Source organism: Trachurus trachurus (assembly GCF_905171665.1).
Source record: "Trachurus trachurus genome assembly, chromosome: 5".
Classification (NCBI taxonomy): domain Eukaryota; kingdom Metazoa; phylum Chordata; class Actinopteri; order Carangiformes; family Carangidae; genus Trachurus; species Trachurus trachurus.
The window spans coordinates 24,096,262-24,108,295 of record NC_139896.1 but is presented as its reverse complement, the minus strand read 5'-3'; the positions used below and the strand labels follow the sequence as shown (position 1 = coordinate 24,108,295).

The 12,034-nt window shown below is 41.7% G+C and overlaps 1 protein-coding gene across 1 annotated transcript in view; it reads left to right on the top strand.

The window, feature by feature from the left end:
* tasora (transcription activation suppressor a) overlaps positions 1 to 12,034 on the top strand; it is a 28,922-nt gene continuing 16,888 nt past the window's right edge. The window contains exons 1-13 of the mRNA XM_083972141.1: positions 1 to 434; positions 5,907 to 6,052; positions 6,675 to 6,767; positions 7,731 to 7,803; positions 8,008 to 8,099; positions 8,408 to 8,539; positions 8,799 to 8,929; positions 9,667 to 9,698; positions 9,805 to 9,910; positions 10,253 to 10,356; positions 10,510 to 10,613; positions 11,123 to 11,195; positions 11,469 to 11,543. Of these exons, the coding sequence (XP_083828267.1) occupies positions 131 to 434; positions 5,907 to 6,052; positions 6,675 to 6,767; positions 7,731 to 7,803; positions 8,008 to 8,099; positions 8,408 to 8,539; positions 8,799 to 8,929; positions 9,667 to 9,698; positions 9,805 to 9,910; positions 10,253 to 10,356; positions 10,510 to 10,613; positions 11,123 to 11,195; positions 11,469 to 11,543 (1,465 nt within the window). The 5' untranslated portion in view covers positions 1 to 130. The remainder of the gene's footprint in view (positions 435 to 5,906; positions 6,053 to 6,674; positions 6,768 to 7,730; positions 7,804 to 8,007; positions 8,100 to 8,407; positions 8,540 to 8,798; positions 8,930 to 9,666; positions 9,699 to 9,804; positions 9,911 to 10,252; positions 10,357 to 10,509; positions 10,614 to 11,122; positions 11,196 to 11,468; positions 11,544 to 12,034) is intronic.

Here is a 12,034-nt window from a genome sequence, read left to right as displayed (position 1 = left end):
GTGTGTCGGTCGGAGTTCCTGCGCTGCTGCGGCATCGTCCGGAGGTAACAGCGGCGTCTTCCCGGGGCTCGATCACAGAGACGGTGCGACGGTGAGGACGAGGGGCGCGGGTCCGCTGCGGAATCCGACTATGGACGACATCCTGGCTCGGAGGGTGTCAGCCCGTCCGAGGAGGGTGTCTTCTGCTGCTGCTGCTGCTGCTGCTGCTGCTGCTGCTGGAGCCGCGGAGCTCGGAGCTAACGTTAGCCTGCAAGATGGCGAGGTGGTCGAGATCCTCCAGCCGCCGAGCGAGGCTCTGGCCGGGCTGGAGAGGGTGGGTGCTGCCGGGGGGAGGATGGAGAGGAGGAACTCGGCGACTCAACTCTTCCATCAGAGGCATATGCCCATGGAGCCGAAGAAGTTCCACATACCGAGGAAGACCAAGGAGAAGAGAGGTGGGTGGATCTCCTGAACCTGTCTGCACTTCGGTAAACAACAAAACAACAACACAGAAAGAACACCTCAGTTTCTCTAACAGTTGTAGAGCGTCATTTAACGTTACAGCTGTTCTGACGTTACTGACGGTTTAACGTTGACGTTACAGTTGTTCTAACGTTACTAACGGTCACCTGTCACCTGGATGCTGCCCGCCGGGTAAAGTTACTCACATAGTTACACATAATAACCCGTGTTTTCTGGTGTACACGGCTCACAACCAACCCCGCTGTCACATAACTTATAGACATTATGAACGGAATAAACCCAGTGTAACGTTAACGTAGGCTACAAGTAGTAACGTAGCTTCGGTGTTTTCGGGTGCTAGTTAGTTAGCAGTTGGCGGGGTGGCTTTATTTGAATGTATGCAAATTGTCGAGCGCCTTAACGCCTCTTTCCATTTAATCTGTGATAATAACAACGTGGGCATGCCTTATAATGAATCTCAGTGCGTTTACTATTGGTTTATTTATTTAAACCAAAGTACAGCTTCGTTAGCAGGCGCTAGCTAACGTTAACATGTGTTTGTTTACACTGTAAGTTAGTGAGCCCTGCAGGTGTGGGCGGACACTGCGCTGCTCAGATTTAGGTCTGAAAACCTTAATTACACGAGGACATCGATGTTGAGCAGCTCTTTGACTTCATGCCAGCTCGGGGGGTTAAAGTTTAGATGTGACTCCACAGGTGCTTTATTGTGAGCACTAGTAGACCTGCCCACTCACGCAGTTATCGTGCCAATCATGTGGCAGCAGTGCGAGTCTGAAAGTGATGCAAATACAGGTCAGGTGCTTTAGTTAATGTTCACACCAAATATCAATGTCTGACACGACTCTAGTATGATTGTTAGTGTCAAACAGGCTGGTCTGAGTGTTTGTCGTCAGAGATATGAATGAAGAGGGCTCAGAGGGGGATGCACCAGACTGGATCAAGCTGATAACTACAAAGATTCAGTTACTCAGATTAACCGCACCTGTAGGACGGAGGTGAGTGGAAAAGCACCTCAGCGTGGTGGACAACTTGTTGAACCTGGAGGTGAATGAGCTACAACAACAGAGGGTCACATCAGCCTCTCAGATGATGACAGACCTTGTGAACACATCAACTCAGTGGACAAAAACAAGTTCACTAGAGAAGATGTTGAGGATAACCACTTACCTTTTTTGGATTATGACGTACACTTTGGTGAGGACAGGAGCCTCCACATTGGGGTCAATAGGAAACCCACACACACAGACCAATACCTTCTATTTGACTCACACCATCCATTGGACCACAAACCGATAATGTACCGAGTACGACTTCCACTCAGGCCCAAGTGAAAGAACATACACATTTAAGGGGAGCTCTGAAAACTTGTGGCTATCTGAGTTGGACTTTTGATAAAACAGCAACATGCTTCAGAAAGAATACCTACCAACGCTGAGGGTGCTGAGGAAATGAAATGCAAAAATATAGCCATCCCATATGTGTCCAGGGTATCAGCGAAACTCAGGAGGATATTTAAAACCCAGTAACACTCTCAGGCAAAAACTGGTACACCCAAAAGACAGTGTACCACACACTCATAAAAGTAACCTGATACATGCTGTCCAGTGCAGCGAGGAATGCAGGGATACATTATACATTGGTGAAACGAAACAACCTTTAAGCAAATGTATGGCCCAACACCGAAGGACTAACTTCTCAGGTCCAGTCTCAGCTGTGTATTCACACCTAAAGGACAGATGATTTGAAAGAACCGAAGCCCTCTATGTAAAAGTGGAAAACCCAACTGGGGGTGGGGGTCTGCGACACCCCTTATCTCCCATTTATAATGCTGCTCCTTCATCTATACCCAGGCGAGTAAACAACTCAACCTCACATGACTCTTTACGACTGTCGTTCCCCAGGGTCCCGCATGACTTAACAATGGTCAACATGATGAGTTGTGAACTGATGCTCCTTGGGATTTTTAAAAAAAAACTGCCATTGGTGGCAGAAGTTTTGGCTCCAGTGGTTGCACATCCCTCACAGTCATCTTCTTGTACCACAGAGAGAAACACCACTGTGTACCAGAGACTATTTATAAATGGTAAATGGTAAATGGACTCGCACTTATCAAAGCGCTTTACACTGTAGGTCACATTCACCCTTTCACACACACATTCATACAGCGCAGGAATCTAACCATTCACACATCTCATTATCACTCACTGTATCATGGAAGCTGACTCTGATTGAGCTGTCTGGACTGTTGGTTCATGATATGGGTTATCGGTCGATTAATCCGCTATAGCCTTTTATGTTTGATCTCTTTTGCGAACCCATGACCACTGCAGTAAGGACTGAGCCCAAGTGCTGTATGCTCTACAAGGTGGGCCACGGGGGCACTCCAATGGATCTGGCTTTCTTTTCAGCATGAATCTCTGAATCACAACCACCCTTGTGTCCACAGTCCAGGCTGGTGGAGGTTGTTCACTTTGTCCCTCTTATTACCAGTGAGTTGTGGTTGAATCAGCCTATTTGAGTGTTGTCGCTGATCCTCATGACTTCAACCTCCACACTTTATCATCCTCTGATGGCTACTTCCAGCAGGTTAACACTTACTGGTTTGATTATAATGATAGTAAGTTCAATGTCCTGAGGTGTCCTCCCCGCCCCGGCCTCTAGGTCTGAATCCAGTTGAGACTTTTGGTATATTATCAGCAGAAACGACGTGATGCAGTCCTGTCCACATGGAGCAGAGTTTCAAAGGAGTGTTTAAAAGTCTGTTTTGAGAGCAAAAGGAGGACCTATGGTTTTCCAATAAACTGCTCAGTGAGTGTAAATGTGTCCCAGTGTGGCTGGATGTTGTGTTTTTCCTCCACCTTGTCCCAAGGCCCAGACGTGTCCATTAGCCCAGCTAGTCGCTAGCCTGACCTAACCCCAGACTGCACAGGTCCACTGGGGCCACAACACTGCTTATTAGTTAATTGTGGGGGGAAACTGAGCGTGATGCATGAGTGGCGCTCCATGACATCAGCATCTGTTTGAGCACTGCTATGATAAGCTGGTGAATCAGGAAGTTGACTGAGAGAAGAAAAATAACTAACTAGTTTGAGAATTACTTAATTTTTGGTGTTTTTTCAAGCAAACCTGGCGGAAAATCCAAACACAATATTTTTTAATTGTGAATTCATTGGTTATTTTTGTGTCTTTGTGTGTTGGTTGATCAAAACAAGACACCTGAGTATGTCACCGGCATCGTCCTAAGAGCCATTTCTTCTCTTGTGTTCTCCATATTTTTGCCTCAATTCTTTTTCTTCAATTCATGACCCTGCCTCCTCTTTCTCTGCCACATGTCCTACACTCACTGAGTGCATTTAGTACATGAAGTATCCTGTGTTTTGATGTGGAGTCTTCCTCTGCTCACAAGGTTATCTGCTGACTCTCAATTGGCTGTAGGTGTGAATGTGAGTGTGTGAGGTTGTTCGTCTCTATATGTTGGCATTGTGACGCCCTCGCCCTCTGACCCTGCACAGGTAAGCCTTAATGACACAATCCGACTTGTTCTCCAGTTTTACTTGATTCTAAAATTAGATATCGAGTCAAATGTGATTCAAATGGGCTCAGCTGTGTCAGTGCAAATGTGTTTCACTTCCCCACAGTCAACAAATCTTTCATCTTTGTACTGACTGGGTTACAGTGGACGATGTGGAGGATGAAACAAGTCTACGTGGACTGAGATGGATTTATTCGCCATAGATAGAAAAGGGATTTCATAATAAACAAAACTACGTACCTGCCCTTTAAAAATGCAATTTATCCATTCTCTAATCTCAGCATGTAGATCATCATGTCAGCATTGTCTTTTTTCTCACAGCCAGTTTGTAAATTCCAAATTTATTGGGTGCTCTAACAATGAAGATGTTGGAGTATGAACTGTTCCAGTGTGTTTAAACTAAAAGGTGATCAAGGCAAAGTTAGACTGGCAGATCTCTGTAGGGAGTTACGTTGCTTTTGATACGATCACATATGATATTTGATATGGATAGATTCCTGACCAGCTTTTACTCCATTCCTCTACCTGCTGTGATTTAATTCAGACTCTAAAGCTGAAGTGAGCTGACATTTTACCTCAATACAAGTTTACCTTCCTACGACATCAACTCCAAGAGCTTATTTTTCTTCCAGCTCTGCGTGGAAACAGATAATGTGATTGCATCATGATACTGCAGTGATGCCATTGCATGATATGACTTACAGACACAGTTGCACAGCAACATTTAGTTGCAGATCATGGTAATAACATGCAGAAAAATAAGATGAGAGCACATTTGTTCATCAGTTGAAACAAACAAGAGTACATACACTTATTATTCTTAGTAGATAATTATTGTCTTATTCAATTTGAACATAGAAATCTTTAACTTTGCAGTTTTTAAGTTTTATTATTTTGTCGTCTTTCTTGTCCTTTCATATTTAACATTAGATAAATTATTCCCACATGTTCTTCCACTGGAATGACAGTAAACGTGCACCTGAGGTTGAACCTGAAACTGAACAAGGCCTTCAGTGTCACACACAAATATTTCCCGCACTACTTTTACTATGACTACGAGTCATCTATTGTTAAATTTCTGTCATGCGTGAGTGTGGTTGCGTGTCAACAGCACCTTTTCTCATGTGCTCCAGCTAGGCCGCCTGGCCCCGCGCTCGGGGGCGGCAGCTGCTACAGGTTCTTCGGTCTCCTGAGAATCCAGCACATTTGGCTCAAAAAGACTTTGCTGGTGTCGTTAGAACAGGAGGTGTGTCCCCAGCTGCCAACACCTTCTGTCTGCGTGTGTGAAAGGGTCACCTGAAGGGGGTTGAAAGTATCAGGGCATTTAACTATGGCACATATATATGCAACTTCTTTTAGGTGGAACCCATTAAATTGGCTCATTTAAATAAAAAATTAAAAACTGTACCTTTTTCTAGAGTTTGGTAAATTACTTTTTATTAGCAAAGAGTTTTGTGTGTTCATTCACTTTGCTCTGCTGTTTGTTTTCCACTGTTTTCAAAACATCCAAAGGAAACTTTAATATTACAGTCATGACATTTTAGACAATAGCGTGGCTCTAGATTCCTGTCAGTGGTTTGTGTTTGGTGCTTTCCTGTTCCAACACGACAATGCCACCATGCACATGGCAGGTCCGTAAAAACATAGTTTTTCCAGTTTGGTTTGGAAGAGATTGACTGTGTCCCAACACCCCTGTGCCGAAGCGATACACTGGCTGTAAGCCAGCCTTTATCACCAAACATCAGTGTTGGCAGAGGGCTGAAACCAAAAGAGTAGAGGACAGGTTGTCGTAGCAGCAGGTTAATGTCTGAGTTTGAAATCATGGTCCATCTCCCACATAGAGGTGTAATGTTTGGGTTTCTCCATTGAACCTATAAGCTCAAAGCATCTCTTCTCTCTCTATGTCGTCCAGCTCCCCTGCAGCATGTCTCCACTGAGTCCAGGGAGTTTGAAGACATGATGACCATTCTGACCTCCAGCTACATGGACGCTGGCTCTACCGGCTGCTTCGTCTACAGTCAACCACGCCTCGTCCACAGCGAGCTGCTGGAGAAAGAGGTGAGAGCAGCACGGGTGGAGGACTGGAGGAAATGTAATTCCACTCAACAGGCCACTGCACAGCAGGACTCGGCTTTTGATGGTTTCACCTGTTGTTTAAATTTAGCTGCAGTTGCACAATTTGAGCAAGAGGTTGTGGAGTTTAATTTGAAGTATCTGGAAGCCTGTTATTGAGGTTGTGATCAATATGAAGTAGTGTTGTCACGATACCAACATTTTGGTACTGGTATCGGTACCAACATGTTTTTCGATACTTTTCGGTACTTTTCCAAATAAAAAGAGAACACAAAAAATGTCATTATTGGCTTTATTTTAATAGAAAATCTTAGAACTATAACATATGCATCAGTAAATAATCCATAAAGCAGTAAACAATCACTGCTGCTGCAGGATTAAATTTCCATCTATATTAATCTGAACTCTTCCTAAATTAAAACATTAATGGTCTGTTTAAAAATGAATATCAACTTGTTTTCTTTGCATTATTTGAGGTCTGAAAACACTGCATCTTTTTTTTGTTATTGAGGAAGTTGAGGAAATGTGGAAAATGCAGATAAAAGTACTTTTATTATAGTATAGCATAGCTCATGTGTGATGATTGTGAGTGTGTGCTGTGTTTCAGTTTGTGGAGAAGAGGAAGGAGATGAAGGCAGACGGCAGGACGGACAAGGAGCTGGAGGAGAGCTATTGTTTCCTATTGGCTGACGCTGACAAGGTGAAGTGGAGGTTTAAATCAGCACAATGACTGTTGATGAAGTTTTGTTCTATTTTGAAAAAATACTTATTTCTTAGAAATAAAAAATGTCCATATGGAAAATACTAAACAACACTTTTAATAATAAATGTTATTGATCATATGATATTTATTATTGAGTCATATTCTTGTTATACTTACCCTCACATGCTTATACAGTCAGGCACTAGAAATAATGGACAAAAAGCCTGTGCAGTGGTGTCACTGTCTCATGAAGAAAAGATACAATCTGCTTGGTTTTGAAAGCTTTAATCATCATTGCTTTATCAAATTAGTTTATAAACATATCAACAGTTCAGCCACAGAGTATCTCTCCAGTTACATCCAAGGCGGAGACAGTAAAGTAGTGAATAGGATTCGTTCACTGTAAAACTTGCACATTGTAGATATAAATTTAGATATCTAGTTGTTGTGCCATTGTTGTCTCTTTTTAAACCGTACGATTATCCATTGTGTTATTATTAGCCTAATCAAGCACAGTGGAAAGAAAGTTAAAATGCCCAAATGAAAAACCAAAAAGGGAGCACCGAACTCCAAGCGTAAAAAGAACAGTAGTAGTGCTGAAGTTTTTTAAGAGACCACAGTGCTCCATAAAATAATTTAAATAATTATTTAAAACATCATAAATGATTATTATTCTAAATAGAAAATTATTCTAAATCAAATCAATATAATATTATACAACTGCAGAACAGAAGAAAACGCAAAAAAAAATCTGTGTAGTATGCTCTTGAGTGTGCATAGATTTTATTCTTAGAAAAGAACTAATCCTGGATAAGAAAACATTCGTGAATGCCACAACCTTCGTAAAAACGGTGTAAGTAGGACTTAAGAACAAATTTGGTTCATGAATGAAGCCCATTGTCCCTTTCAAAGAAATAAATGAACTAACCTTTATTATTTTTCTGAATTGATTGTCTGTAGGTGCCTGTGCTGTGTGAGAAGGGGCTGTTAGTGGGGCAGAGCTGGATCAAAGTGCTGGGAAACCCCAGTAAAGGTAACAATGAACAGATACACGCAGATAAACACATAGAGAATGTAGAGAATTTACCTTTTATACCCATTTTCTATTCATGTTTCTGCATGCAAAAAGGAGAGGCCACAAAACCAGCATGGTGGACACTGGACAGATGATAACCTGTTATCTTGTGGTGTTGTTCTCTGCTCGTGTCTATGTGGATGTGTATTTGTCCGTGTGTAGGAGTGTATCTGTCCAAGTACTCAGACCTCCTCCAGGTGAACTCCCTCACTGCAGGAGCTACGGGAGAGGTTGTCATCTTCAAAGTTATGAAGGTAAATCAGCCGGCAATTGGTCTTCCTCCTCCTCCTCCTCCTCCTCCTCCTCATCATCATCATCACCATCATCATTTGGGAGCACTGAGTGTCTTCTTAATTAGCAAAGAGCACTGTACGAAACATTCAGGGAGCAGCTTCTCAATTTTAGCCGGTGCTGAATGTTTCCACCTTGCTAATTATCAATATTTCTGTGAGAATGTTAACAACAGGCGAACGCTGAACTTGGTGGCGCCACCCTATTTAATAACTCTAATTATATTACATAAATTATAACCAGTTTTTGACCCTTTTTTTTTTAATTTCAGGGAAAAGTGAAGAGCATCTATGAAAACATTAAGAACCTTCTAGATCCAACACCTCGCTTCGACAGCCACATCTCCAAGAACGCCAACAAGGTCACCTCCCTCACCTCCTACCGCGCCTTCGAGCTCACACAGGTAAATACAACACCTGTGCCACTGTGGTGTGAAGAAATACACAGAAGTAATTACAGCCATGTAGCACTTCATCACAGTTTTTTAATGCCAAACCAAAATAATTCACAAAATCTCAGACCACAGATACAAAGTGTTTGCATGAGCAGTATGCACTGACCAGGCCACATGTTTTGTATCACTGTAGGTGGTGGGTTGACTTGTAAACGTTTCAGATCACAGCTTTCATGTATTCATGGTCATCTTCATGTGTACATTTCAGCAATACTTCTACGAGTATTCGTTTGACGAGTTGCGGCAGCGGCCTCGTCAGGTTTGTCCGTACGCTGTCATCTCCTTTCACTTCAAAGGAAAGGACTCGCAACTTCCCAACAAACCTCTGGCCCCCATCAGGTATCGAGCTCTGGACTGTTCAACACTAAAATACAATAATAGTTCTGATACAGTTAAATAAAAGCTGAATAAGCCAGAGGAGAGAGCAGTAGGTTTATTAGGGAAATATGTATATGAGTATATACTGTAAATGCGTATAAATGTAGGTTATTTCTCTTTTCCCTTTTTTACTCTCTAACTGTATTTAACTCTGTGACTCTTGAAGTCCTTTAGACTTCTCTGCGTGTCAGCCAATGCTTTCAAAGTGTTTTTTCTAATCAAATGGATTTGACCACATGTCCTTCAATTTGCATATAAACCTTCAGTTACTTTGTGTACAAGCAAAAACAAAGCAAGGCTGTTTTCTTTTTGAAAAGAATTGAAATTTGCTGCTCGTATTATATCAACAATCAACAATTATGTGTTGAAATGGATTCTTTTTGTGTGTAAATGCAGAGTTTGAAATACTGAATGAACTCAAGGTAATTGGCAAAAATGCCAAAAAGCTCAATCCAAGAGAGAAAATGCGAATTTAGAAATATGTATTGTTATGATTTGCTTTAGCTAATTAACAGCTGGTAGCGATGTAAACTGTGCGGGGGTTGTGTCAAGTTGACAATTTTGACTGTCCAAATTTCACGGGCCGCATCCTTTGGAGGATCATGTGCCCTCTGAATTTGAAACAGCCATTGAGTCAGGAAGTTGATCTACGCACTAAATGTGGATTGACAGCTTGTGTGTCTGTTGTGTTTGAACAGGTCAAACAGTCAATCTGCAGAGGGGAGTAAAGGTGAGCTCTTGTCTTTGTGTCCACCTAATGGCATTAGACGACTGTTTGAGCAAGTCCTCTCCTCTGTATTTCCACAAACCACTCTCTCTCTCACTCTCTCTCTCAGAGCGCGCACAGTTCACAGTGTGGAGTGGAGATTTAGTGAAAGACGACCAGGTCCTCTTCCAGATCTCCCTTCGCTCCTTCTCTCCTCCCCTCCTCCCCCACAGACTGTAAGTAAATTAATCTACCTCTTTGCTGTGCTCTGTAGTCAGATGGGGGAAATTCATGTATTTAGTCCATGCGTTTTGCTATCTCATCTTCAGCTCAGGAAATTGTGACATTATCAGGTTTTCATTAAACAACTTCCCTTCTGTAGTGGCACCATTAGCAGCAGCCCTTATTGGTTTAGTCATGATAGTTTGCATAGTTTTGCTTTAGGGCTTTGACATACTTTCCTAAGAAGACGAGTGTAAAGTTTTACAATCCTTAAAATATCTTTCTACATTTGGGTCTGCCTCAGATTTTAAGATGATCTGCTTCGTGTTGTGTCTTTCCATGTGTATCTCCCTCAGACCAGAGAAGTTAAAAATTGGTTGTTTGTTGAGGCTGGACCAGGCGACCAAGCTCCTTCCCTCTCACCTGTTCTCCTACAACCTCTACACCAGCAGTCAAGAAGGTGAGGTCAGATTAATGGTGCACAATGATCAAATTCCTCCAGAAGAATACAGTCTATTCCATCGGCATTCCTGTTGTCAGTGTTTTACTGTCTGAATCTTGGTAATAACTGACAATGAAAAGTATTGTGTGTTTTGTGTGTGTTTTTGTGTAGTTGTAAGGGACGGCTTTTGCTCCAGTCTTCTGGAAGTGGTTGACAGAAATCGGTCAACAACCAGCGTCACCAAACTACTGCAGGAGCTGGAGTTTAAGAGAATAGTGAGTTGTGCTTAGTTAAACGTTCTAAAATCAGTTTAATGTGCTGATAAGTTAAAGTCAATCTGCTGCTAAGGCCTCTATTTACTTTATGGGAGATGTATTTCTGTTTTTAACAAGCGCACAGTTTTTATGGATCATTGTCAAGCTACTTTCAGGATTTTATTGTGAAAATTTAACAAAAAGTGAAATACAAGGAACAAACAACTGGAGATAATTTGAAAACAGTACATGTGCTAGAAAGAGATATTGTTGAGTATGATATGTAGTTTATTCCTGTTTTTTTTTTTTTTTTCTGGCCCAGCTGTTTTTTGCTTGTGCATTTTCTTGACAGTATGTGTCTGAACGCTAGGGAAATGTACAATGGAAAGACTGGGAGAAATTGAGAGAGGAGAAAAAAAACAACAATGAAGGGGGAAGAAAAGGAAAAAGCAAAACAATCAAAAAAGGAAAGGAAGGGAACATGAGGGAAATTACCCAACAACTGTTGAATGAGTGTGTTTTCTGTGCAGGTTCTGGTGACTCCACTCACAGAGAGAGGGTTTCTCTTTCTGCTCTCCAGCGTCCAGATGGCCACTCCCACTGGTAAGACACGGGGCACATGGGGTGGACTGGTGGATAATGGTGCGGACAATGTCAGGCAAATCTCTTGGTTATTGTAAAAACGAATTATTAACAATGAAGTGTTTTACTACACTCCTCCACCTAAACGGAGCCCAAGAAATAGTTCCTTTTACATGTTTTTTTAAAACATTACTTTTACAGTTACATAAAACAGTGAGAAACTAGATATGAAATTTTGGACAAAGTCTCTGTACAAATATAACATAAAATACAAATATGTTTTTGTGTTTCCAGAGAGAGGAGAGAACTGGAGCAGGTGTCTTCAAGCCTTATTTGTTTTCCCTGAGACCAGAGACGTGGCCAAATCCAGTGAGTCACACAGAGGCTGATGGGAGGGAGGGCAATTCATTTTCATATTTTTCCTAAATGGCCCCTAATGTATTTTCCGTAGCTATGGCTACACCTACTCAAATATGTTTAATTGTATGCATTTAAAGCAGTGTTTACAATGAAAACAATCTCTATACAAATAACTTTCATCCATACCAACACAACTAAACGGCCGCATATGTCACACAACTGTTAATGTACAGTGGACATACATGTGCAAGAAGCTGATTTCCTATTCTAGTGTTTTTTAGTTGCAGAAAATATCACAGGTGTGGAACAGCAATGGCAGCTGTAGCTTTATGAAATGTAGAATTCATTGTTTCAAGTATTTTTATTTTGACAAATCATCCTGTATAGTTAACCTCAGTCTGAGTCAGTGCTTCCTATGTATAATCAGACAATCATTTGAAAAGCATTAAACTAATCAACAGATTAGAAGCCAACAACACAGAAAAGAATCCACATGAGCA